Raw genomic sequence first — 25,037 nt, 5'->3', positions numbered from 1 at the left:
ATCATGGCCCTTACCCGTCCTCGCAGGCATACACCCCACGTGTGGCCATGGTCTGGACCTCGCCTACCAAGGCTGGCGCTGTCACTTCTCCCCCTCGACATCGACAAGCTTATTCCGCCGGCCAAGATGGAAAATCAATCACAACCCCTGATTCAGCCTCGACTGGAACTATCAGATCTTCGAGACCCTTACACAGTGCTGCACAAAGACTGCAGCGTCATACGCATTCGATACATGGCCAGACGAGACCTACCACCGCAATGTCTTTTACAACATCCAGTTCCGATATGATTCTTGGCCGGGACATTCAATCAAGATTCTCTACTCCACAGGGCGTCGTGGTGACTGCTGCAATGTCTGTAGGCCATCTCACAATTCTGTCATCCACACGCCTCCAACCATTTGCAACGTTGGAGAGAATGCGGAGACTCCGCAAAAAACCCAGAGTCAAGTGAGGGGAACTCGCCAACCCAAAGCCCGTGCAAACCCCGACAACAGCCAAAAGAAAAAGGCCCGAATGCCAAAACCCGTGCGTCTCTACGGTAGATGGCCCGGAATTACTACTGAAAACCGACTGACTCGCAAGGCAGCAGCATTATAAAATTCCTGCCCGTGGGGAAAACGCGTGGGGGGGTTTTTGTCATTGGGGAATAACTTCTGGAGTAAGGAGGCTGTATGGGGTTCCGAGGAACAGAGTTTTCGACGGCTTAGATGGGGCTCAACAGCGGGAATTATCGGTGTGTGAGAGAGTTCGGGTAATGATAGACCCTAATCCCAGGGACATGGTCGTGGAACTCGGTAATAAGAGGGTGACAGTTACCCCAAGGTTGGTAATAGACTTATTGATCATCGCTTGTCTAGGTGTTGTTGGAGAGTCATGGTTGCCAAGAGCTGTTTGGCGGTACGCGGAAGACAATTCTACGGCCTTGGCGCATGGAACTTTTTAGAAGAGATTGAGATTGTCAAAGGACTGAGGCTCTTTCAGCACTGTCAGTGAGTCGTTCTATTCATCTGAGTGGTTGTGTTCACTTCAAACCTGCATCAATCGCGATTGCATAGGTAGTGAGTGGATGTTCATAAATGTATTCGTCAAAGAAACGCGCTTTTCGCGCTCATCTATCGCTATGCTCTATAACCACAAACAGTCCCTCATTAATTACTCCAACCGTCCAGCCTCACTAGTCTCATCCCTCGACTGCTTCAAAAACGGCACAAGCGTCGTGCCCCCCGTCCCCGTCAACTCCTCCCCATTCTTCTTCGACGAACTACTCGCCAGATTCTGCGGTCCATCCTTCCTCCCGCTCCTCGCCGGCAGGATAATATACCGCGTCACAATCTGTATATGCTTGTTCCTAAACACCGTGAGCGCCTCTGTCGCAGCCGTGAAAGCAGCTTGAAGACGTTCTTGGGCTGGTGTGCTGGGTGTTTGCGATGCTAGTTCGCGGATACTGCCCTTGCGAGCAACATGTGTCAGGAACCGGCGGTGAGGACCTGGCATGTAGTCTTTTACTATGTCGTGATAGCTTCGTTCACCCGCTTTTTCGGTGTTGTTACCGCTGGTTATGTGCTCTACGCCCAGCACAACATCGAAGAATTGGATAAGGGAGCTTTGGCCGTTACTCCCACCGCGAAGATGTCGCCACTCGCCTTTTCCATTGCCTTCATCGTAAAACACGCCTTTGGGCAGGCCCGCTGCCTCCATGTTCTTACTCCCCGCTAAAAACGGACGAATCTTGTAGTAGAACGTCATAGGATCACACTTCTCATACATGCGCTCTAGCAAAACGCCAACGCTGTCGATGCAAGACTTTAGTTGTTCGAGAGCAGAGATTATAACGTCGTAGTCGCGTGTCTTGACGGCTTCGAGGGCTTCCATCATTTTGGGGATGATGGTGCCTGCGCGCGCTTCCATGGCGACACTGATGAGGAGGAACCATTTTTCTGATTCTGTGCCGGTGAAGGTGTGTAAGGTGTCGAGGTGGTCGAGATCAGTGAAGTCGTTGCTTGAGGAGGAGAAGTTCCATAGGTTTGCAGCGGCGTATGAGAGAACGGGAGGGAGTTCGAGGTGTTGTGAGACAGCGAGGAAGGGAACAGTGATTTGTGGGGGAAGAACCTAACCAACATTGTTAACATCGTATCAAAATAAAGTATGAGTAGGGTAGCTTACCTGCGCAGGCTTCTCTCCACCCCAAACATAAGCATGCGTCAAGAACGCCAAGATAGAATAAGCCCTCCTCCACTCGGCCTCCGAGCGTAATCTCTCCGTTGACAGAACAGGAAGCGTATCAACAGCACGTCTTATATCAAAGTACTTTATCAACGCGGGAAGGTGCTGAATAACAAGCTCCCATGGCTCATAGTAAGAATCCGGTAATTGCTTGAGGGGACTGTGCTCAGGCAAGAAAGCGTTACTCGTCACGGCGAACTCTTCTAGTTCGGCTGTGAGCTTGATGCGCGGAAGTTGGTACGTAACAGCGTGTGGCGACATGATGAGCTTAATTCAATGCAGAGAAGCTTGATGGAAATAGTAAAGAAGATGTATAATCTCAATTGTTTAGAAAAGCCTCAGTCTAAAATACAATTGTAATTCCCATGGGTTATTTCTTGTTTTCTCACTTCCGTCTTCCGTATACTTGAACCTCCGTCTCCGGTCTCCGTGCCAGCCTCATCCGATCCGTGTTGTGTCCGCGTGACCAATCGCTGCACCTCGCTATATCTAAAATGGATAATGACGTCCACCATGCGGATGTCGGGACGCGGATGTGCGGATGGACGCTAGACTTCCGTGCTTCCGCTAAAATTTTGGTGGAGGCTTCACGGAACATAAAGTGATTTCGCAATCCCTCTCACAGACGGATCATACGAGTTCTACCACATCAGTTCATTACATCACACTACCCTTTATTATTGTAATTCGAAAATGGAGCTTTCTGGATTCGTCGAGCGTCTGAGGAGCGGTGCTCCCGCCAAGTTCCCCAGCGACGCCAACTCTCTCGAGTTTGCCCGCCATTTGGATTCGCAGGATAAGCTAAGCCATCTTCGGGATGAGTTTGTCCTGCCGACCAAGAAGTCCCTCAAGAAGAAAGCCCTCGACGGTTCAATTCGTGAGTACGCTCATACTACTACTGAAGCTCTATACTGACTAATTGTGTTAGCTGGCGCAGTCAATGGCACAAATGGCCACAGCAACGGCAACGGCTCAGCAGCCGATGATCAACAATGTCTCTACTTCGTCGGCAACTCTCTCGGCGCCCAACCAAAAGCTGTCCGCGAATATCTCAACGCCCAACTCGAGACATGGGCTTCCATCGGAGTAAACGGGCACTTCAGTGCTCTCGACAACTCACCCCTTCCAGCGTGGCAAGACCTCGCTGAGGACTGCGCCGTCAAGTCTGCAGACCTCGTTGGAGCTTCTCCGCATGAGATTGTCATCATGAACACACTCACAGCGAACCTGCATCTCCTCATGGCGAGCTTTTACAAGCCGAGCGAGAAGCGACACAAGGTTATTCTGGAGTGGAAGCCTTTTCCTAGTGATCACTATGCTATTGAGAGTCAGGTCGTTTGGCACGGTCTTGATCCTGAGAAGAGCATGGTTAAGATTCATCCTAATGAGGATCACATCATCACAACCGATTTGATTCTTTCTACTATTGATGAGCACGCTGAAGATACTGCTCTTCTTTTGCTCCCTGGTATTCAGTACTACTCCGGCCAACTCTTTGACATTCCCCGCATCACAGCCTACGCGCAAGCAAAGGGTATTGTGGTCGGTTGGGATCTCGCCCACGCTGCTGGAAACGTCGAGCTCAAGCTCCACGACTGGAACGTTGATTTCGCATGCTGGTGCACATACAAGTACATCAACGCGGGCCCGGGTTCCATCGCAGGCGCTTACGTGCACGAGCGCCACGGAAAGGTCGAGCTCAACGACGCCACCGGCAAAGCTACATACCGCCCGCGTCTTATGGGCTGGTATGGCGGTGACAAGAGCGTACGCTTCAACATGGACAACAACTTCATCCCCACCTCTGGCGCAGGCGGCTTCCAGCTCTCTAACCCCTCCGCCATCGACCTCGCCAGTCTCTCCGGTGCTTTATCCGTGTTTAACAAGACAACCATGCATGATCTGCGCTCTAAAGCTTTGGTGTTGACTGCATACGCAGAGTATTTGCTCGATCAGATCTTGGCTGAGGGTTCAGACGCTGAGCTGTTCCGTATCATCACACCGAGGGATCCGCTGCAGAGGGGCACGCAGCTTAGTGTGTTGTTGAAGGATGGGTTGCTGGATAATGTTAGTGCGGCGTTGGAGGAGAATGCTGTGATTTGTGATAAGAGGAAGCCTGGTGTTATTCGTGTGGCGCCTGTGCCACTGTACACGAGGTTTGAGGATGTTTGGAAGTTTATGCAGATTTTGAGGACGGCTTTGCCTTAGATAAAAGATAGATAATGATTGTTAATGAAGCATGATTTTTGGTTAACTTATGAAGCTCTAGTGATGTCTATTGAGGAGGTTGTAGATTGCGCCAGTAAATGAAAGCAATCATCAATTGCTGGAAGTTCTCTCCACATCTCTCAACTTCTTGACTCTCTCTGAACCGCAGACTGTACAGCATTACAATCGCATGATAACGAAGTAACCCAGGCATTGCGCCATATGATCTATCACATCACATCCCGCATATCATCGTCTCTCGGCTAGACATGGCATTCCATACCCGAGGACCAGCCATCTTCTTATCTTACACCACGACGCGCAATCCTTGTCGGATCTGATATCAGGAACATACCCGCCTGATCTGACACCTCCGAACTTCCGGACCAACCGATTCGTCGCTGACGTTTCACAGATGATGCGTAAGATCAATACCACCGCCTGCATCCAATAGCGCAAACAAGTTCAAAGCCGACCCCGAGTCAGCTTCATTCCCCAGCGGTCCGCCCCAGTAGCTTGGATCGGGCGTCTGCATCATACTCTCACTTAGTCCCAGGAACGCTGAGTCCAAGTCGCCGAATAACGGTGATCCGACGTTTTGCAACCCGTTGTGCTGTAGGAATGTCCTATCAAGTGATTCGCGACCTCTGGAAGACGGTGTCGTTATTGATTGGCCTGTGAAGGTTGGTGATGAGTCCATCGTGTCGGACGGTATGAGACCGAAGAGCTGGCTTGAGTTTTCCGTCCGTCGTTGACGTTCGGCGAGCTCGCGTTTTTCGAGATACTCGAGGGCGGTCGTCAAAAGGGATTGGGCGATGAGTGAGTATTGCCCTGCGTGGGTATCGTGTTTGGAGCAGTGGTCTAGAGCGTGGATGGCCATGCGTGTGTATTTCTCGAGGACGCGGCCGAAACCACCAAGGAGGCCAACGCCAAGAACAAGAGAGCTAGCAAATAGCCATGACCTGTAACAGTTAGAGACAATGTCTATAAGAGGGATGTTAAGGAAACTTACACGAGAATGGGAACATGCCCAACAAGAATCCCTTTCTGAATGAGATCCAATATCGGATCAACCATCAAACTCGCCGCGTCAATACAAGCATCTGCCAACTTCGACTTTCCACTCGTCAAAGCCGATCTTCCATTCGAGTTGACCGAACCATCAGACAGTCTTCGACAAAGCTCATACATCAGAAATGGTCTTGACACCAACATGACAGCGTAATAATACGTCGCCAATATCTGACACGCACCACTCGCCTGCGCTCTATCCTGAGCCTCCGGGTTGGCCACTATATCCTTAAGCTGCTTCAACCACCGCGACGACCAATCTCGGAGTTGGAGTGATATCCCCTCTGTAAGTTGCAGCGACACTTTTCGTCGTGAGTAAATCTCTGTGACAACACCCTCGAGAACCAAGAATATCTGCACCGATGCATTGAGTAGATCGACCGGTTCTTCAACGTTCTCATCGGGACTTTGATATGGAACCGTACAGTCGACATCCGAGGTAGCAGGCGGTCTACCCATGGATGAACTGAGAAACAGATCAACGACACGAATGCTCTTCCAAAGCCGATCGCGCTGTCTGTGGATATCAGGCCCAAAACGCGCGTTGACTTCCGTTCTGTGAATGCCGATAGAGTAAGCTGCCCGCACAGCTGTACCGAAGAAGAGAAACGCCCCGTTGATCTGGCATGCACACAGCATGTATAACGTAATAAGCGTAAACATCTGGACCGTTGAGACGCTGAGATTGCCGGTGAGGTTGGAATATGCTTTATCGCGCGCATACTCAAAGTAATCCTGCGATCGCTCCTCATCATTAATCTTCATTCCAATGGCGAGTATGAGGAAATTGACAATCGTTGTAGCGTCGTCTTGCTTCGGGTCCATATTCGCCCAGAGGATGAGATCATCTTGAAGGCGGCGATTGTCGAAGAGATCCACGAGGCCGGTGGCAATGGATAAGTAATTCGATACTGCGAGGGGAATATCATCTGGATGAACGATTGGTATGCGGTTATCACCCGGTATCCGTCTCGACTGATGCGCCGTCGCATTTTCAAGGACTGAATACCGACTCGACTGCGGCGCAAAAGCATTTTGTCCAACTCTTGTGGTAACGAGTTGTCTCACGCTCTGAAAAAACGAAAGAGGCGCACAATCGCCGACGAATATCAACTTTCCCTGCGCATCGCACACCAACCTCGCCTCCCTCGGAACATCGGTCTCATCCTCCGCATCAATCTGTCCCCCATTATCCCTATCAATCTGCGCCACCGGTTCAGCAGGAGCAGCAGCAGCAGGTGTAGAAGGCGTAGTATGTCTCGTCGACTGCGCCCTTTCCGAAGTCTGCGGCGATCGCACGGAATGCGCTTTACGTCGTCGCTGGGGAGAATAGTGACAGTCGTGCGGCTTCTGGCGTCGCGTGCAGTAGCTGCATGGTAATTTACCGTCGCACTTGACTTTGCGGGATTTGCAGCCGTCGCAAGCGTTGGCGATGCGGCTGCGGATGTAGCGCTCTGGTTCTGAGGGTTGCATGCTGCTATCATGGAATTGGGGTCGGTGAAGCGTGCGGTGCGGTGCGGAAGCCGGATGTGCGAGAGGTGAGGGAGGGCGGAAAGACGCGGATGTTCGGACTTGGGGAAATTGTTAGTGCGGGCCGGCTTGAGATTCCGGGTCTTGGCTTGAGGTTGAGGTTGAGAAATGGGGATTATATAAATGCCTGACTGTCTTATTTTACATTGAGCAATTGATATCAATTATGGAGTGGCTGTTGGAGATGTATTGTATCCCAAGGTTTGACGAGGTGGCATTCGGTATAAGTGACAAACCAATCGCATGTGCATCTTGTGCATGTTCACATCCGACAATGACGGCACAGCGGCTATGTTCAGCGGATCAGCACTACCGTCCACTGGAACGGGCTCTCACTCACAACACGCTCAATGGACCAACTCAACTTCACTCATTAGTAGACCAGCAACGTATCACTATTTTCTCATTTCATTCATCTAAAACCAGTGACTTTTCTTTTTTTAGCCCCTTGCTAAGGGCTATTGTGAGATCACCATTCGCGATCGCGTATTGATGTCTGTCTCAATCTCATCTGTCCCGTCCAAACCCGCATCCAGCTTGCTTCACCGAGCCAATCTAAGCAGCGCTTGTCTTTTGCTTCTTCGCGCCACCCTCACCATCATCGCCCGTCTTGCGCTTCTCACCACGGCCAGCGGCTGTCTCGTCATCTCCAGCTCTGGCTTCAATACCACGTTGCAGCATCTCTCGTCGCTCAGACGCCAGTTCATCATCGACCGCTGCCCGCGCGCTTTTAATCCCCTTGAATATCGGGAGAAACGACGTTCTCATATCTTCGGATGTCAGGCATAACCGATGTCCAAGAGAATCCGACACATCGAATGCATCATTGAAGTGGAAACAGAGTTCAACGAGGATAGGCATGCTCTCTACCCAGAACTCCTTGTCTTCAGGGTGGTGAAGCACCAGTTTCGCCACGATCGAGAAGACTTGGCCAAGTTGACACCACTTGGGATCATGATACGCAAAGTCAGGGGCTTTCAGATCGTGTGCCACCACCCAGGCGTAGCGGTTGAATTCCTGGTGCCAAGTTGACTTGATCAGCTCAAAGATGCAGATCTCGCGGATGACGCCTGTCATCCACTCTGGGAGCTTGATGTCCTGGGAAAGTTGCATCGCCCACTTTGTGCAACAGACTCTCTCGATAACATCGTGGTAGGTATCGGCGACCTTGACCATGTGAAAGATGGACTTTCTCTTATGACTGGTGTCGCTCATGTTGTTGATTATCTTGAGTATGCGCTCTGGTTCCAGGGTCCAATTCAATAGCAGCCCTTTGGTACAGTCTGTATGCACGTTGATATTCCTGACCTTGGTATGCAGGTTTGCAACGAGGATCTCCAAGCCGGAGGCTTTGTTCTTCCATTGCTCAATGATCTTGGCTTGCTCCTGGGCAGTATCTGAGGACCGGATACTGCCAACATTGAAGCCTGCTACGACGAACAAGGCCACAGCGATACTTGAAATGGTCAGTAATGTTGGAGTATTCATGCAGTTTCAACCAGGACTCCTTGAAACGAAGGAAAGGTGTGTACTTACCAATGAATCCATGGATCTTCGACATATACAACAAGACGTTCCTTGTCGTCCCCGCAGTACTTATTTGCCACCTCCAGAGCTCGAGTCATGATGGGATTGTAGTAGCAAACCCAGCGAATGCAGTCCATCCTATCGGTTGGTGCATGTCTGGACCTTTGTCCTATGGCCTGGTCGAAGAGCAATCGTAGGCCACACGTCTGGTCATCGCGAAGCTGTTTATACGCGTTGTAAAGTGGAGTTACTTCTTCACTCCCAACCCCCGCGATTTGGAATTCCTCGATTTCTGGATTAAGAAGATCTTTCATAGCAGACTTTGCGTTGTCGACAGTAGCCCGAAAGGGGGGCTCTTCCAACTCGAGAAGGATCTTGTTCCGCCAGTCGAAGGAAGTCAAGACAGCCTTGCGGTGTTTCAGATATTCTGAAATGGGATGATTCCCTTGCCTTGTTGGCTGCGTGTGACCCAAGTCGTGGATCTCAGGGTAGTGTGGAATACCACACTGATAGCGACACTCTTCAACGAGGACCAAGGGTGATGGCTGGGTGGTCTCCGACTCTGCTGAGGCTATGATGAGTTAGCTAGTGATTAATAGCAATGCAACACAATTCCAAACAGGTCTGCTTGGAGCAGTCACCAAGTTACTCACTGCTGGACGGAAGCTTGATCAGATGCTCCATGTCCGATACTCCAAGATCGAACGGGACTTGTGTGTCATTCTTTGTGGATGTGGAGACTTCGGATCCAAAGTCGGGCAGCATATGACGTTCAAGGAGGAAATAAAGCTCTGACGCAAGGTCATCTGACGAGATTGAAGGCGCTTTAGGCTTGCCCAAATCCCGGAGGCGCTGGGAGAGACTTTCCGATGGACGTGTGGTTGTAAGAGATTCCAGAATCAAAGTGTTGATTCTGATGGTCTTGAGTGCCGCAATGGCTTCTGTTTCATTGAGGCTTTCAGGCGCGTCTGCGTGTTCATCTTCATCTCCGTCGGCCTGCTCGGACTCATTATCATCCTCATCGCCATGATTGGATTCATCGTTTCCTTCCCCAGGCTGACCGCCTTTGTTTTCATCTTCGTCTTCATCTTCGTCTTCGTCTTCATACTCGTCTTCGTCGAGCCCTTCGGATTCGCTTGAATCTTCAAAAGGGTCGTCGGAATCCGATTCATTATTCACTGCAACAGCGTCAACTTCATTGGCTTGTGGGCGCTCAGTTGGCGGGGAGGTAGGATCATGATATCCTGGAAAGTCAGCATTAGTCGAACTCGTTGGGGCAGTCTTTGTGATCCATTTCGATGCACTTTGTCGTTTGAGCAAGTAGTAGAAAAGGAGAATCGCGCGGTAGAGGTCTTCCATGGAGAAGAGTCCAGCGACAGCGGGTGTTGTCCCACCTCCGATTGTTTCAGGGGTTGGAAATCGATGAGCGTAAGCGTCTAGATCTCTGGTGTAGACACGATCGGGGTCCCACTCTTGAGGGGCGAAAAGAAGTATCTGAACAGCATGTGCTAGGATAAACGCGTAAGGTGAGATATTGGTTGGCAGGCCAGGTGTAGAAACGGTTTGGTTGAGCACTGGAATGAAGGTGGGCTTCGTGCAAAGCTTTGCGACATTGTCGATGAACCCCCAAACCTTTTCGTTACTGTGGTAGGTGATCAGAACTCTGAGTGGTACGACAAGATCGATTTCAATAGCGAAGGATTTCAGATGTTGCGTTTGACTGTTGTAGCACTCCTTGTAGAGTGGTTGGATAAGCTTCTGGAAGTCTTGCTCGGCTTGGCTCGATCCGCGCATGGCCCTCTAAGTCTGCGAGAAATTGCCGTCGCCAGAGCCTACGTAGTGCTCAGGCACACAGAAGTAGTCATATGCAACAAAAGCAGCTTACCAAACGATATCTGGGACTGCAGAAGGAAGTAAGCATCAGTTGACAAGTGTACCAGTGAGGATGTTGGCACTTACCGATAATATCAACATATGAGCTGAGTTCTTTGAGGCTCTTGAAGGCGCAGTACTGAGCAAGCTGATTAGAGTGCTTCCTGTCAACCGAGAACACCGTGTTGATCAGAACCCCCATCTTTCTCTGAATGTCAAGATCGGTATTGCTCATATCATGGACGCCCGTTTGTGCATGCTTGGTGTGCGAATAGTCACAATACCTTTCAACCCATGCTGGAAAGGAGGGTATGCGATCATGTACAGGCTGTTTGTTTTCGTCAAACATGTGCATCAGGCTCAGGAAATGGTCGTCGTCGTGCGAATCAAAAAGGTTGCTCAATCCTCTAGCCATAGTTGCGGAGCAACGAGGTTTCAAGTTCGGGAAAATGATGCAGGTTCAATGTGAGAGAATGGCAAGTAATTGACGTGATTCCGAGCACCTCTTTTTGAATCCTTGAGAATCGTCGTAAGTAGGAATGGTGAAGAGAGTGGAATACCGACCGGTTCGGAACACAGCTGCTTGGAATTGACAAATTTGCAAGTTAAAGTCTCTCAAGTGGTTACTTGAGATATCAAGGCCCTGTCGCAGCAATGATTCCAAGCGCGTTTGCGTGAAAGGCGGCAGCTGGTTACGATTCCAAGCAGGTGTGCGTGAATCACGGCCAGCAGCAGCGCAGCAAAAGTGAAGATAAAGAAAGAAGAAAGGAAGGAGAATTCGAAATCGAGGAGAAGAGATTATTTACACATGATAGTGGTCACGTGAAGATTAAGTAACCGTAATCGCTTCCCAAAAAAAGTGAGGGTGTCGCCATTGGTCAATGACGCGTAAACACTCAAGAACTCTGGTATTGAAGTGAAGCCCGCAGAGTCAAATTTAGTCTACACCACACCCATACTCATCTTTCCACTATCTGGCCTCTGAAATTATATCTAATACTTTTTCGCGTTTTTCTCAAGCCGTCATTGTTCTTCTCCGACTTACGGAGCCCGCGGCCGTCTCACGGACACAGTTCCCAGTGCCTTATCTCGAGACTTCAATTACCTGACAATGATGATTCTAAATCAGAAGAATGACAACCTTAGATAGAAGTTAGCCACAATGAATATACTGACCCGAAAAGATGATGATGGAAAGAGCCTTTGTCTGAGCGGTCGAATACGTTTATGTCAGAAGCTTGCTGTAAGCGCCACCGGCAGGAAGAATCGGATTGTAATTGCGACTACTTTCAAATTGGTACAGCCATGTTTTGTTCAGAGAGTGACAGTGCGAACCTCATTGTCTTGCCAAGTGACGCGGTTGAAAACAAGGTCCATGACGATGTCCTTGAGCTATTTGTAGCTCTGAAGCCGCTACTTTTGCAAATCAAGTTGTTAGACAAAGTAGGCGATGGCACCGCTGACGTTACTATCTGTGAGAGTTGAAAGTATTTGAATAAAAGAAAAGTCTTCGTTGTTAAGCTTTGAACTGCTCTCTACATGATTGTCGCCGTGCGTTGGTGAACCTGCTACTAGTAGCCCGAAGATCGTTGTTGGGCAAGTTAGCTGGGTCTGATAGACTGAAGGCATCTCGCGTCACCAATGGCGTCTTCTCCAGATTCGATTACTCGCATGGTTTGTGCACTTTGACCCAAGTAAACAGCGAGAAGTTTGAGCCGATTTCTCACGCAAAGGTCCGCTCCTGTCATTCCCATGTCGCCTCCGAGACTCCTTAGTCTAAATACTCGTAAATCAAGAAGTCCAGAAGAATGAGGGATGTATCAATTATGTCGCAAAGTCTACATCGGAGGTCAGCTGGCAATTGCCGAATGAGGAAAAAGCAGACAACGGTAACAAATATGATATGACACTTCACGTGCCACCGAACTTGTTCTTTGGACTCTTCCAGACTCTAATCTTGGGGGAGTGGTGTTGAGATACCCCGCAGTTCTCCGCGTTCGTCTCCTGATATGAGCACTCGGCTGACAACTGTTCGCATTTCCCGTTATAGCCGTTACTCTGGGGTAAGTTCCTGACCAGAAATGTCAATGGAGATGCAAATTACACATTTCTCTTCATGATCATCAAAACTGAAGAGACTCGAGTTATTGAAAGTATACCCTCTTCGCGCTGTCACGCGAACCCAGCAAATCAATTATACTCAATTTCCAGGCCGTGCAATGTTTCTGAGATTTTGGATCACATTCCTCCTCGGCTTCACCCTCTGTTCACGAACCCGGGATCCTCCGGATAATGTTGGGTGACAATCGCAGAACTTTAGTAAGCCAAAATGTAAACCTGCATTGATCGTGTGATCTCGTACTCTTCTTGTATTAGCCAAAAGTCTACGGAATCGATGGAGAGCGCAGCGCGTAGGTGGCTCCATAATTCGACGTAACAGCTTGTAATTGCGCATAAGTATCGAGTGATGCCCGGCAATCTCTCGGGAACTCGATTTCTTTTATTCTCTGCACATCACCACTTATACTCGGTGCTACATATTACCTCTTGAACAGAATCTCCAATTTTGTGACTGCAATTAAAGAAACTTCTCATCTAACACTTCCTCATATTCATCATCAACCCATTGTATAACCTCCCAGCTCAACATACACCCCAGAAACAATCATGGCATGGGATTTGGAGATCGGAACGCCTTGCTGGGTCGCAACCGGTGACGTCGAGATGCACAGACAGAGCGTCACGCCCCGTCGAGCTACACCCAAGTACTTCCAAATCCCTGACAAGATCGACATGCCTGGAGCAATATACGAAGACCTTCTCGAGGACGTTCGAGAAGGTCTGGAGGAGATCTTTGATCACCCAGGCTCCCGTGCACCATTCATACCTGGATATCAAGATCGTGCTGATGCGATCGCTCGTGCGAAGCTGTTGCGCGAACACGGCCAGAAATGCCCAAATGTCATGATGGTCCATCTGAGGCCTCCCTCTGGAGTCATTTCTCATCGAGAATTGAATGTTTATGCGCGCAAGGTTGCTTACAATGGAGAGGGATTGAGGGTAGCGAAGAAGAAGGTTTATGTAATTTGTGAGCCTTTCACCAAGAGAAACATTGATCGCGTCGAGCCGGTTCAGTTTGAGTGATGGGGGTAATGAGTCGGAAACTGAGTGTGATATGGATGGGACGGGAATTTCTTTTGTTTGAGGCTCGTTGATAACAGGACACTGACAGATTGTGCTAAGGGCTTGGTCTTCGTTGAGACTATAACATATCAGGCCATGGTGATACAGATGAGATTAAGGGCGGATCACTTTATTTACGGCTATGATTCTATCATACGATGTTGATGATACCGTGCTAAACCCTTGTGATTCCTGCCCACTGTAGACGACGATGTCACTCAGAAGATTGTGTCTGCGTCCAAGAAAGATTCCCATGTAGCTCTCCGCTGCCCCATCACTGTCTGGCGTCAAAAGTAGTCGTCCATGAGGATGATTTTACTGGCGAAAAAGCACCTCAACCTCCGATAACAGAATTGCCTTGGCATGCATAGCACCGGTGATACAAGTCGCCTTGATAGACTCCTCACACTTCGCGAAGTAGATATTTCCATAGGGCTGGGTCCAGTCGTGAATGCCCGGGAAGATTTGGGCGGCGTCAAAATTGTGCCCAATCCCTTCGAAGATCAAGGGTTGATCAGCCGGATCGACGGTGCGTCGTTCCTCAAGCTGTTCACTCCATGAATTGTGGTTATACACCAGCCAGACAGGATGTCCAGGCGCAACGGCATCAACGACAAGGACGTAGTCCGTTCTGGAGTCATAGTCGTAGTCAGTTTCGGAGTCATAGTCGTGAGTCGTACCCTTCTTTGCTTTTATCAAAACCCCAACAATATAGATCAGGGTAGGAATGGAATTCCCTGTTCCAGGCAGGGCAGAAGTCTTGAGGGATTGGAATGTCCCATGAAAGTCGTCGGTTATTGGTTCGTCATGGCCCATAGCACAGGCATTTGGTACGATGGAATAAGTGGTCTCGCCATTGGTAGCCAGATCAAGAGGACCAATATTGTTAAGAAATAAGCTGTAGTCAAAATAGTAGACAGCGTTGAGGTCCGCAAAGTCCGCGATGGCAAGCTCCTGAAGCCAATCCAGAGCTGGCCGACGCGAAGATTTGTTCACTTTCAAAGACTTGGTTAGGTACTGATCCAGGCTGTTGTCGCGAGCAGTTGCTTCCTCGAGTTTCTGTATGAACAAAGATGGGAGAGCTGAGACGATAAGATTAGCGTGGTGCAGCGATATGTCGAGGAAAGTTTCTTACCTTTGAAAGGGTCAGCAACAGCCGCCTTGATCTCGGCAAAGCGAGCCTCGGAAATCTCGTTGTTTTCCATTGTATCAGTTGCCCCTTGCGATTGAGCCTTGCCCAAAAGCTCATTGACGTTCGCCAAGGTTACCTCCTTGGCCTTTACGAAACCGACAAGACCAGTCGCCTTGATAGACTCCTCAAGCTGATTAGAGTCCAGGTTTCCATAGGACTCAAACCAGTCATTAATACTAGGGAGGATCTGAGCTGCGTCAAAGTTCTTCTCAACTCCCGTGAAAACCGGGTATGTCTTGTCTGGGTGGACGTAGTATATCTCGTCTTTATCGGAAGCCTGTCGATCCCAGATCAGCCAGACAGGATGCCCAGGCGTAATAGCATCAACGACCAGGATATAGTCAGTCTCCTCCAAGTCTTCAATACCTCTTTGTATAGTCTTTCCTTTGCGCAAGCGTCTGATGAGAAACGCAACAGAGGGGAGTGGTGTTTCGGGAGCTTTTTCATCTGCGGGAGCAGGTCGAGCTTTGGCCCTTCGGAGAAATTCAAGAGCCATAAGGCCTTCATGAGGACTGTCGCGATCTACAACTGGTGCGCTATCTACACTGATAGCCGCAGGATGTGGCGAAACAGTAAAGGTGTCTTTGCCGGTGCACAGAATGGGTTCCCCGACGTTATACACCGCCAAGTCGAATTGAAGATTGATAACAGAGGCAGGGTCTGCAAAGTCCAATTTAGTAAGCGCCTCGAGCCATTCCTTTGATGTCTGACGCTGAGCCAAAAGATGATCAACGCCCGGCTTGCTGGTGTAGTTAATCATAGATTTTAACCTCTCTATGTACTTGGCTGGGCAATCGACGTATTGGCCATGTCTTCCTCCATGGTATCGGTGGTCACTTGCGATCGGACTTGGTAGAAGACAGTTTGGATAGTACGGTAGGGGTGTTTACTTGTGAGACAGTCTGTGGATTAGTAGTGTTCTCTAATATTTAACCACGGCCTTTCTGGATGTTCGCACCGAGACTGTGGTGAGCACCTGAGCGAGTGCTAAAATCTGTTCGTCGTTCCGGATCACCAATCTGGACCGAATGTCAAGTCGCGGGGTTGATCTTCGTAGCGTTTGAGGTAGAGAAAGGTTAAGTTGTCTGTGATAGAGGTCAAAGACTGATGTGGTAGAGGGGACGAAATCCTTTGATGGTGAGAAGAGGATGAAGAAGGAAGAAGGGAAGAAAAGGAAAACAGAGAGTAGAAGAACATTTATTTTCTGGTTTAGCGCTGGTGGACTGTTGCGAGTCACTGCCATTGGCTCCAGTGTTGTGCTGCCAGTGTCAAAGTATTCTCTATCGCCTAGAGATGAAAGTGGGTAAAGAGCACGGAGCGATACTGACTCATTGCCCTCTGATGGCTCATTGATGCACTGCGTACCGATGCCCACTTGTGATGTGGCAGACCATGTGTATGATATCGAAGCAAAATGAAGAATATTTAGATATACACCAGATGATGTAACTCAAACCATATAGTCGTTTGATATCACTAGTGCAAAGGCCCTCTTTCAAGGCAGGGTATGCGATGCAAGTATTAACCGCAAGACCATCGATTCCAAACTATTGTAATAAGGTTGGGAGGTTAAAAGAGGCTTCAAACACAAGGCACATAGAAGATCACCAATAAACACAGATGGGAATCCAAAACAACATGCCCAGAAACATGGTTAGAGTACAGAAAACCCCAACAAATATAACCACTTGGGCTACACGTCGGCTTTTCCAAGACTTGAGCATCACATCAAACGACGATTATTATCGTTGTGTTCTGCCTACAAGCTTGAACAAAGGAGTTTGCATACCGCAAGACTGAACAAGTGACTTTCGGCGGCTGGCAATGATTATCCAGATGTTCCAGCCATTGGAGACAGCCAAAATACCCCAAGACACATTTAGCTCAGTGACCAAGACAATACCCCGCACCCCTTGAATATCGTTATCTCAAACTCGTGGTTGGATGTCAGAACTATCAGACGCTCGATACACAATATCGAATTGCATGTCACAAAGGGAGAAGAGGGAGCAAAGATAAGAGTACAAAAAGGAGATTAGACGCAAGCCTTATCCCCAAAGAGCCTGATGTATGTTCTCTTTTACAATAGTCATAAAGAGCTGGATACTGGGGACATAAAGAATAAGATACGGTGAGCGGAATGCTACGCCAGCAAGAATATGAGGGCAAGTTTTAGAACATTTCAAGTACAGCGCAGCGGTTCCTCAACTACAACGAAGAGTAGCAATGAGTACTTGAAGCTATAGCCTATTTGAAAGACTCAGGATTTGTGAATCGCATTGAGCAGCCAGAGCCAGGACGATCTTTCCAGCTTGAGCCAATTCCAGTGCCACTTTCGATAGCCTTGGATAGAAAATACCCTTCATCAAGAGACCCCCTGTTAGCTGTCATGCGCCATCACCATCTAGAACACCCAATGGCGCCGACTTCCCCTCAAATGCGCAGAGCCTGGTTGCTACCCAAAGAAAGACAGGTACGAGGAGGAGGCTCAAAAAGGTGAGACTCCCGCTGTTGCGCGGAAGCGAGTCTCTACGTTGCCAAACCTTCCAAGTCCATTTGTGACTCTACTACAACAGGCCATGGAGACCTTCATACGGAAGCAAATTGGGTTCATATGCACTCAGGCTATACTTGCTCTGCTTATCACCATCCACTGGACCACCGCCAAGAACCCTAGAGATGACTTTTGCCGAAGATTTGCTTACCAAACAACGGTCATTGACGATAAGCTTTACATCGACGGGGGATGGGTCAACTTTGATGACTTCCAGCAAACTCACGAGAACTACTCCAGTACGTCGACCCAGAGGCTTACAGACAAGCAATTTTGGTCACTGACTACTCTAGATACCTGGCTCGCATACCACGACCTCAACAACCTCGTCGAACGCGGTGGTGATCTTTGGCCAGACCTGAATATCAGCCTAAGCAAGAAAGACAGGTACGACGACCCATTCTCTTCTCGTTGCTCCTCCTCCAGATATGATAACCCCGATACGACAGTATCCAGAGCGTACACGGCAGTATTCTCTGGGGCGACAGCGTCAACAAGCGATTCTACCTCTACGCCGGCGAATGGAACAACGGTTTCTCACAAGAGCCCTATACTCTTCTGAGCTACGATATCATCTACGACAAATGGGGCGACTTTGGAGCGCCTGATATAACCCCTCCACCGAAGGTCGCCTCGTATGGCGCTGGTGTCGGCGTTTCGGAGACTGGCATGGGCTACTACCTTGGAGGATGGATAAGCAATGCCTCGATGAGCGGATGGACTGGTGACCGAACCATGAGCTCTAACTTTTACACGTACTCGTACGACTCGGGAAAGTTTACGCAGGCGGCTAGTCTCAGCAAACAGCCCAGAGCTGAAGGCGGCATGGTCTGGATACCTGCCGGCGACACTCTCGGCCTACTTGTGTATCTGGGAGGCATTGTTGACCCTTACGGTAACAACACGGAAGCTCCCCAGCCATTCGATAAAGTCTTCGTCTTTGATGCCAAGGGAAACTCTTGGTCAACCCAGAAGACGACTGAGGAGATACCCCAGAACAGGCGTCAGTTCTGCGTCGATGTGGCGTGGGCACCAGACAAGTCTTCCTTCAACATGTAAGCCAAGCGATTTGTTGTCTCCATCACCAGGTCCTTATGCTGAAATAATAAAAGCTATCTCTGGGGAGGATTGAGCGTTCAACCACCCGTTGTCAATGCAACCTCATTCAACGACATCTACATCCTGACCCTCCCCTCGTTCATCTGGGTGAAAGCTTACCCTGACCATCACGGAAACGTGACCCTCCCACCAGAGTATGACCACTACAGCGCATCATGCAACATGGTCAAACACATGTCGCAGCTCTTTGTCATCGGAGGCACCTACACCGACACAAACGCCTGCGATCTAGCGTATGATGCTTGGTCAATGCACAACTTCTGGACTGGAACGAACAACAACGCTGGGAATAATGAGACGTACTGGGCTATCTACAACCCTAACATTACGGAGAACGTCGTGCCCGTCGATGTGTACAACGTCACTGGTGGAAACAAGAGAGGCGGTGCGAAATTGGTGGCCCCCAGACCTCAGACTCACGTCTCACCTTCAGCTCATACCGGCATCAAATGGCAATTCAACACTGCTCTGTATGCAGTACCTCGCTGGGAAAGACACCATGATGACCACTTCAACGACTAGTACATACCTCACATGCACCTGGATGATCCTATTCCCGACGAAGTCATACCGTACGTGGGCAAATGGGGATACGAGCGTAGGAGTTATGGGGGGATATTGGGCTAGGTTACAGTACTTTGAAGAGACCAGAGACGTATATTTCGCTCCGTTTTCATGGAAGGAAGTTGAACCTCTTGTCAAAGGTCCCTTTGGGGAAAATGGACGCGAAGCCCTTTACGAAGACCATACGCGAGGATTTGTGGCAAAGCTCCGGATCATCCGACAGGGAACCACTCCCCCAACTGGATGGATCAAAGTGGAAGAAGTACACCCGGAGCATCCTAACTGAAAACGCCAATTGTTGAACACATGGAAGGGTGTGTGGTACACTTTGACCGGACGTAGGTCTCTTGACTATTTGGATCATCTATCTGCGCCTTGCCACTACTCTCTCCGTCAGACATAAGAGAATTATGCTCCAAGGGAGAATGGGATGTTATGAGCTATGAGATGCCTATCTTTATTCTGCGCGTAGCTTGTATGGACTGTTTGTTATCGATTCCATTGGGAGGCTTCGGCTGCATGAGGACCCAGGGCTTTCACTCCCAGGACAGATGCTTGCCTTGCCTTGGTATAAGTATTTTACCTGTCGGAAAACTCCAGAAAACTAAAAAAAAAAAAAAAAAAAAAAAAAAGAGTCTTATTATTCTATTAGCTCCTTGTGGATGCTGTTGAGTTATCACGAAATACTGTCGTAGTGCTCAGGTAGGGGGGTTAACGTGGCTGAAGACGTGTCAAAGTCAAGATCACTCTGTAGGAACACGGAAAAGAAAGATTAAATCGCGGAGTATCAATTCATGTTACATGATACATCCATATCAGAAGATAATCAGCCAGCACCTTTTCATACGCCTAGCGAGGTTCTTGTAATCGTTAGTCAATATTTCCGATGTCAAAGATTCGGTAGAAACCCACAAAAGCCACTATTTGGAGGCAGCTGCTCAACCGCTTAGCAAAGGCCAGCCTTTGTAGGCTCACAAGCGCCGTTACCCTTATCACAACCATTGTATCCCTGACATTGGACTTTGGGGTAGCAGTTGTTGGAGTAGGTGGCCTATGAAACATTAGTTTTGTAGTCACTTGTAGATCCTGATCCATACCTTGTCTCCCAGGTTGGTGTTGATGCCCATCAACTCCCCGCCGTTAACAGCAGTAGTACCCTCCATATGCACTGACCGTCGGCAGTTACCCTTGCAGTTACCGCAAGACCTGTAAACTTTACCGTAATCGTTGGCATAGAAGTTGATGATGTTCACGTGGCCACAGCCGTTATGCTGGATGATCTTATCGGCAGCTTTGTATGCACCACCGCCAATAATATTGGCTGTGCCGCCGCCCTTGATTGATATGGCATCCTCGCAGACGTCCTCGAACCAAACGAATTCGAGAGTGCACGATCCAAGGCAGTACACGCCTTCACGTTGATTGGCGCCAATAATGACGTTTCTAAGCTTCGCTCCATCTTCAAGGACGAAAACAGTGTCCTTCTCACCTGAATAATGTAGTTAGCAATGGCCGAGGGGTCACCAATGCTATTGCGACTTGCCTCCTTCGGCCTGGCCTGTACACTTCACGCCGCGATCATACTTGACCCAGCCAGCATCAAAGGTCTGGCCTTTCTTAATATACTGAGGAGAGCCGAGAGTTTTGGTCCCCGTGTGCTTGGGAAGACCGCCAGTATAGCCCTTACAGGCTAAAACTGACGGCAGGACTGTAAGAAGAGCAATTGCGCTGGGGAAATGCATGATGGATCTTGTCGAAGTCGGCTCCTTGCTGTAAAAATTGAATCGGTGTCAACAGGTCAGAGTGCGGGTTTTTATACTTTTCACCAGACTCTCTCAAGATGCCCTCTAGATGTTCCATGATGCCAAGCGTAAGTGCATGCATTATTCCCTGTAATGCCTAGCATTACTTGCGGGGGCGCATCCAGGTAGTATCCAAGCGATCACCGCTATTAATCCCTCCAGTCATATCAGATGTTGACGGGCAAGGGTGATGTTACCAAGACCAGAATGTGTCAGTATCTAGCGGCTATTGGTGGAAGTCAGTCCTTGCTAGAAGTCGCGACCATCAAGCTTGTCTTTATGCTTGAAAAGGCTCCGAGGCTCCGGAAGTTCTGAATACTGCATTAGGCAGGTCTCTGTAGACGAGTGCTGTCCAGAAGGGTTTTGGGCTGCGAACATGGGTGATCGATGAGGACATCATGGGCAGGCGTCGTCTAATTTGAAGGTTCCTGTTCAACAACTAAATGTTGTCTGAATATGACAGGTGCGCTTGCGGCAAATGGTGTCTAGTAGAAAGACTGTACATACACAAATGAGCCTCCTTTTCAGCAAGCGGTCGAATCAACAGCCGCTCTCGCATGGCTCTTCAATCCAGTGAGCTGCTTTGTGATGGTGAAGCCAACATACGAACAGAAAATGTACTACAACCCCTCTAGCTAAGCAAAGTTGGGAGTATCAAAGCTCTTGATTCGACTCTTTATCAAAAGGGAGATAAATGTCCAAGCAATGATAGTTGCTTGAAAATAACTTCGATACAAAGTGCAGCTAACTTGGTCAAATGAACAAAAGCTAGTTGGCGCGGAACAGTAGTGGGCGGCCTTGCGGCAAGGCGATTCCCCTCGAAGCCACGGTTTCCAACTTTCGCACCTCTGTAGCTGATTACCAGTATCATCTTTGCAAACGGGCTACCTCCAAACCTTTCTGTGGGCTGTTACCGCTTCAAAAGAATTTATTTCCGGGTCGTCAAGTCCAAGATTGGACTAGTGCTGAAAGGATATCTCAAACGAGTGATTCTTTGTTCCGCTGTTTTTGAGTTGATAGTCCCCACAGCTGATGGCTCACATCACGCACCTCACACACGATAGAAACTCACACGTTCTAATCTAAGGACCGGGCTATGATGGCACCAGAGATGACTTAGCTCAATGGGCTTCCCGGCACTTTATCCTGCTTTACCTCCAACTAACCCCCTGAATCTTCCATTTGGCGTTTGGAACTCCATGAATAGCGAGCTGGGACTCTTTGAACTCTTCAGAAAAGAATGTTGGGGCTTTGTATCACTGGGTGCTTATACGTGGCTCCTCCCAGGTCAAGTCTACGTATGACGAGTCGAAGCATGATCTGTCACATCTCGTTAATGAGTCAGAGGGGTACGCCTTGAGATATCTGTGCCGGAGGCCCACACATCCCTTCTGTATGTAGCCTGCCCGCTTGGGCCCCTAGCTACTTAGCTTCTTCCCTCATACACACAACAGACCTCGTATTCACAGCAATCTGTGGCTTTCGGCGTCCTGCTAGCGACTTTTATCTTTCAACCTCCCTTACAACAGCAGATCAGGCGGACCCGAGTCGCGCTCTTTGACATTTTGAAGATTGTTTTGTTCGTATTTCTTTTCTAAGGGCCAAGTTCTCTGTGCTGATCTAAGGCCTCAGCCACGAGTCTCACTGCAAAAACTCCTCTGGCTCACAAAGTCAACGGCCGCTAACGAGATTTCCGATCAACACTTTACGGAGATTAGACAGGTTGTTGGCCGGCCTACAGATCGTAAGAAACTCCCTCTTGGTACACGGACTCAGGTCCTGTTTACTAATATGGCCACCAGGGTCTCCAGGCAACTACATCGAGAGGCTAGAAAAAGAAACCAGCAAAGATAATAGCCTAATCCCATATTTGAAGAGGATGTCGGATATAGATATCGACTCTCCGCTCCAGTCACCAACCGAATGGCTTGAGAAGCTTACTGCGGTAAATTTCTCGGATCCTGTCGATATAAACAACCATAGCTTTGCCTTAACTGCAGATCATGTGGATGACTTCGATCTGGTTACCAACAGCGGAGTTACCTTTACAGTCTCAGCATTTCATGAAGCTTTGAGTATGCATCCTGATCAAACCGAACTTAGTGCTCACTCGGCCCTCTTATCTCTGAGGACTCGGGTCGTGTCTCACATCACTTCTCGTCCAGAGCACAGCCAATCCCTACCTTCTCTAGTGCTGCCCATCAGACAAGTACAGAAGGGATTTATAACAGCGAGCGGTATTCCTAATTTAATCAATACTGATTATTTCCTTGTTGTTCATGCTGCTGGAACTGTACATGCTGTTTGGCTGATCTACGATCAATACTAACGATATAACGAGGAGCTTAAGGAAGTCGCCGACCTAAAGAGAGCTTCTTTAGTCTTCACAGGGTTGCAACAGAACTTTGATGCTGCTCAAATTTTCCCGAGCGTCAAAGATTAGACTGAAGACTATAGGAAGGTCAGTGAGGCCAAGTTTCAGGAGTCAATCATGAAGACAGGGATGGTAGGAGAAATCAGGGTCATGAACGCAACTCGAGAGGATCTCGCTGCTCTGAAGAATAAATAGGCTGTTTCTATGGCGGCTCAACCTTTCTTCCAGGACATCGGAGAGTCTTGTGTTCAGATAAATGTTGATCAGGCACTGATGGACGGTCGGTTGATGGGCAAAGCCTTGTAATACATTCCATAGTTAGGGACAAATAGATCCAAGGGTGTTCTATTCCTGATTAAATGTCTAATTGGCTTTCCAGGACCCAAATTTAGGCGCGGCTTGGACGAATAGGAGGGTGCCAATTTAGCTGTCCGTCACTAGACGTTCGTGATCGCACATTGCGCATTTGGGGCTTTGTGACTCTAAACCTTACCAGTGTCACCGTTAGACCTTGGCTTGGTTACCTGCCAAGTAGGACCTCTTTCTTGAACTTCTCTGGCTTTCGGCGTCTTTCCTTCGATCCTTCAGAACTCCGTAGAAGCGAGGTGAATGCTTTCTGTAACCGCGTGCGCCTGTTGCTCTAAAGCTCGGCAAAAGAAGTGAGCGTAGGTCTCTGCACAGGTGAAACCAAGATGTATTTTATGTGACTCAACTTTCTCTTTTACCTTGACGTTATCGGGGACTTCGTATCTAAAGAGTACCTGACAGCGGGTACAACGAGCCTTGAGCTCGAAAGAGGGGTATTCAAAGGGTGTTGCGACGTCGTGCAAATGAGAGAAATAACCCGGTGGGTTTTCAATAAGACTTGCGAGCGGTTCCATCTTCTGATTCTTCTCTTCGCTGCGCTTGCGCCGGCTCTCAAGAGCTTCACTCCATTCTTTAACTAATTTGGCATCCTTTCCTCCTCCATGAACGGCATTAGTTATGCCCTTACGACGGCTATGGCGTAGGTTCAAGACAAAGTCATTGAGCTTCCCGAAAAGACGCCAATGGTCTGCCGAAGTAGAAATGATGTATACTCGATCGCTGTTCGGCATGGCACCTATGCAGGGGAAGGTGGTTTTAGGCAGGCCAGCACTGAGACCTCGAGACTTGGCTATATTGAGATTCCGGTATTCTTCCAGAGTTGCTCTGATGGTATGTCTGATTAGTCATTTGTGGATCTCACCAAGTTTATGCTTAACTCACCAAGGCTATCCCATTTCTTACGGGCTGTTACAAGTCTCATAAGCAGCTCAATTGGAACAATTGGTGTAATCGTGACCGGTTTCCTACGTCCTGAGACAAGGATACTCTCCAGAATCTCCAGCGTCTGCCAAAAGTGACCCGGTCTAATAATGTTCAGCGCTTTGTGAGCGTTCTAAATAGCTTCAAGCAGCTTCACTATCTCCTCCGCGTACCTATCGAAGGTTCGCTTATATGTATGGGTCTCCGCCTTGCGTCTCAGAGCTGTTAGAATGCCGTACAATGGCCCGCAGAGTAGGAACGAAACAATGGTGATGAGATCGCGTGCATCATCAACTGTTTCGGCGTCCATGTTGATGTAAAGGTCTGGCTGGGCTTTCAGATCATGTATCATCAAGGTTAGGGCCATGACTCTTTCTATACATGTAGACAACGCATTTCGTGTCACGTCTTTTTCTGCAGACCACCATATGCTCAGAAGGGTCTCAATAGCTGGCGTTGGGCTTTCGCGGTAGACTGGCATGTCTGCGTAGATTTTTGATGGGAAACAAAAAGAGTACTTGGCAGGT

At 48.8% G+C, this 25,037-nt stretch overlaps 10 protein-coding genes across 10 annotated transcripts; 3 read left to right on the top strand and 7 right to left on the bottom strand.

The window, feature by feature from the left end:
- Positions 1-1,156: 1,156 nt before the first annotated feature.
- Positions 1,157-2,488, bottom strand: FVEG_03512 (indoleamine 2,3-dioxygenase; the record flags this gene model as incomplete). The annotated part of the gene is made up of 2 exons (XM_018891111.1): positions 1,157-2,113; positions 2,168-2,488. The coding sequence occupies 2 exons, from the start codon at positions 2,486-2,488 to the stop codon at positions 1,157-1,159; spliced, it is 1,278 nt and encodes a 425-aa protein (XP_018747572.1).
- A 386-nt stretch (positions 2,489-2,874) lies between these two features.
- FVEG_03513 (kynureninase 2) lies at positions 2,875-4,470 on the top strand. Its single transcript, XM_018891112.1, has 2 exons — positions 2,875-3,104; positions 3,156-4,470. Exons 1-2 carry the CDS (start codon positions 2,921-2,923, stop codon positions 4,433-4,435), a joined length of 1,464 nt encoding a protein of 487 aa, XP_018747573.1. The 5' UTR covers positions 2,875-2,920; the 3' UTR covers positions 4,436-4,470.
- Positions 4,466-7,067, bottom strand: FVEG_03514 (hypothetical protein). The gene is made up of 2 exons (XM_018891113.1): positions 5,448-7,067; positions 4,466-5,397 (listed from the first exon to the last, which is right to left on the bottom strand). Exons 1-2 carry the CDS (start codon positions 6,977-6,979, stop codon positions 4,845-4,847), a joined length of 2,085 nt encoding a protein of 694 aa, XP_018747574.1. The 5' UTR covers positions 6,980-7,067; the 3' UTR covers positions 4,466-4,844.
- Positions 7,068-7,591: 524 nt separating this feature from the next.
- Positions 7,592-10,357, bottom strand: FVEG_03515 (hypothetical protein; the record flags this gene model as incomplete). Its single annotated transcript, XM_018891114.1, has 3 exons — positions 7,592-8,492; positions 8,573-9,134; positions 9,217-10,357. The coding sequence occupies 3 exons, from the start codon at positions 10,355-10,357 to the stop codon at positions 7,592-7,594; spliced, it is 2,604 nt and encodes an 867-aa protein (XP_018747575.1).
- Positions 10,358-10,444: 87 nt separating this feature from the next.
- On the bottom strand, positions 10,445-10,670 carry FVEG_15286 (hypothetical protein; the record flags this gene model as incomplete). Its single annotated transcript, XM_018904410.1, has 2 exons — positions 10,445-10,464; positions 10,523-10,670. The coding sequence occupies 2 exons, from the start codon at positions 10,668-10,670 to the stop codon at positions 10,445-10,447; spliced, it is 168 nt and encodes a 55-aa protein (XP_018747576.1).
- Positions 10,671-12,934: 2,264 nt separating this feature from the next.
- FVEG_03516 (hypothetical protein) lies at positions 12,935-14,493 on the top strand. Its single transcript, XM_018891115.1, has one exon. It carries the CDS (start codon positions 13,103-13,105, stop codon positions 13,577-13,579), a length of 477 nt encoding a protein of 158 aa, XP_018747577.1. The 5' UTR covers positions 12,935-13,102; the 3' UTR covers positions 13,580-14,493.
- Positions 13,934-15,570, bottom strand: FVEG_03517 (hypothetical protein; the record flags this gene model as incomplete). The annotated part of the gene is made up of 2 exons (XM_018891116.1): positions 13,934-14,700; positions 14,754-15,570. The coding sequence occupies 2 exons, from the start codon at positions 15,568-15,570 to the stop codon at positions 13,934-13,936; spliced, it is 1,584 nt and encodes a 527-aa protein (XP_018747578.1).
- A 1,819-nt stretch (positions 15,571-17,389) lies between these two features.
- Positions 17,390-19,005, top strand: FVEG_03518 (hypothetical protein; the record flags this gene model as incomplete). Its single annotated transcript, XM_018891117.1, has 4 exons — positions 17,390-17,603; positions 17,658-17,751; positions 17,814-18,419; positions 18,477-19,005. 4 exons carry the CDS (start codon positions 17,390-17,392, stop codon positions 19,003-19,005), a joined length of 1,443 nt encoding a protein of 480 aa, XP_018747579.1.
- Positions 19,006-19,993: 988 nt separating this feature from the next.
- FVEG_03519 (pectate lyase) lies at positions 19,994-20,789 on the bottom strand (the record flags this gene model as incomplete). The annotated part of the gene is made up of 3 exons (XM_018891118.1): positions 19,994-20,098; positions 20,145-20,536; positions 20,612-20,789. The coding sequence occupies 3 exons, from the start codon at positions 20,787-20,789 to the stop codon at positions 19,994-19,996; spliced, it is 675 nt and encodes a 224-aa protein (XP_018747580.1).
- A 3,018-nt stretch (positions 20,790-23,807) lies between these two features.
- Positions 23,808-24,991, bottom strand: FVEG_03520 (hypothetical protein; the record flags this gene model as incomplete). Its single annotated transcript, XM_018891119.1, has 3 exons — positions 23,808-24,400; positions 24,472-24,614; positions 24,684-24,991. The coding sequence occupies 3 exons, from the start codon at positions 24,989-24,991 to the stop codon at positions 23,808-23,810; spliced, it is 1,044 nt and encodes a 347-aa protein (XP_018747581.1).
- Positions 24,992-25,037: the final 46 nt, after the last annotated feature.

This window comes from Fusarium verticillioides, chromosome 2 (assembly GCF_000149555.1).
Source record: "Fusarium verticillioides 7600 chromosome 2, whole genome shotgun sequence".
In the NCBI taxonomy this organism is placed as follows: domain Eukaryota; kingdom Fungi; phylum Ascomycota; class Sordariomycetes; order Hypocreales; family Nectriaceae; genus Fusarium; species Fusarium verticillioides.
Note: the sequence above shows the minus strand (reverse complement) of the source record. Positions and strands in the feature narration are given on the sequence as shown.

Coding starts and splice junctions, on each gene's coding strand:
- FVEG_03514 (XM_018891113.1), bottom strand. CDS start 6,979: ATGCAACCCTCAGAACCAGAGCGCTACATCCGCAGCCGCATCGCCAAC. Junction 5,398..5,447: donor GGGCATGTTCCCATTCTCGT/GTAAGTTTCCTT, acceptor TAACTGTTACAG/GTCATGGCTATTTGCTAGCT.
- FVEG_03516 (XM_018891115.1), top strand. CDS start 13,103: ATGGCATGGGATTTGGAGATCGGAACGCCTTGCTGGGTCGCAACCGGT.
- FVEG_03513 (XM_018891112.1), top strand. CDS start 2,921: ATGGAGCTTTCTGGATTCGTCGAGCGTCTGAGGAGCGGTGCTCCCGCC. Junction 3,105..3,155: donor AGCCCTCGACGGTTCAATTC/GTGAGTACGCTC, acceptor TAATTGTGTTAG/CTGGCGCAGTCAATGGCACA.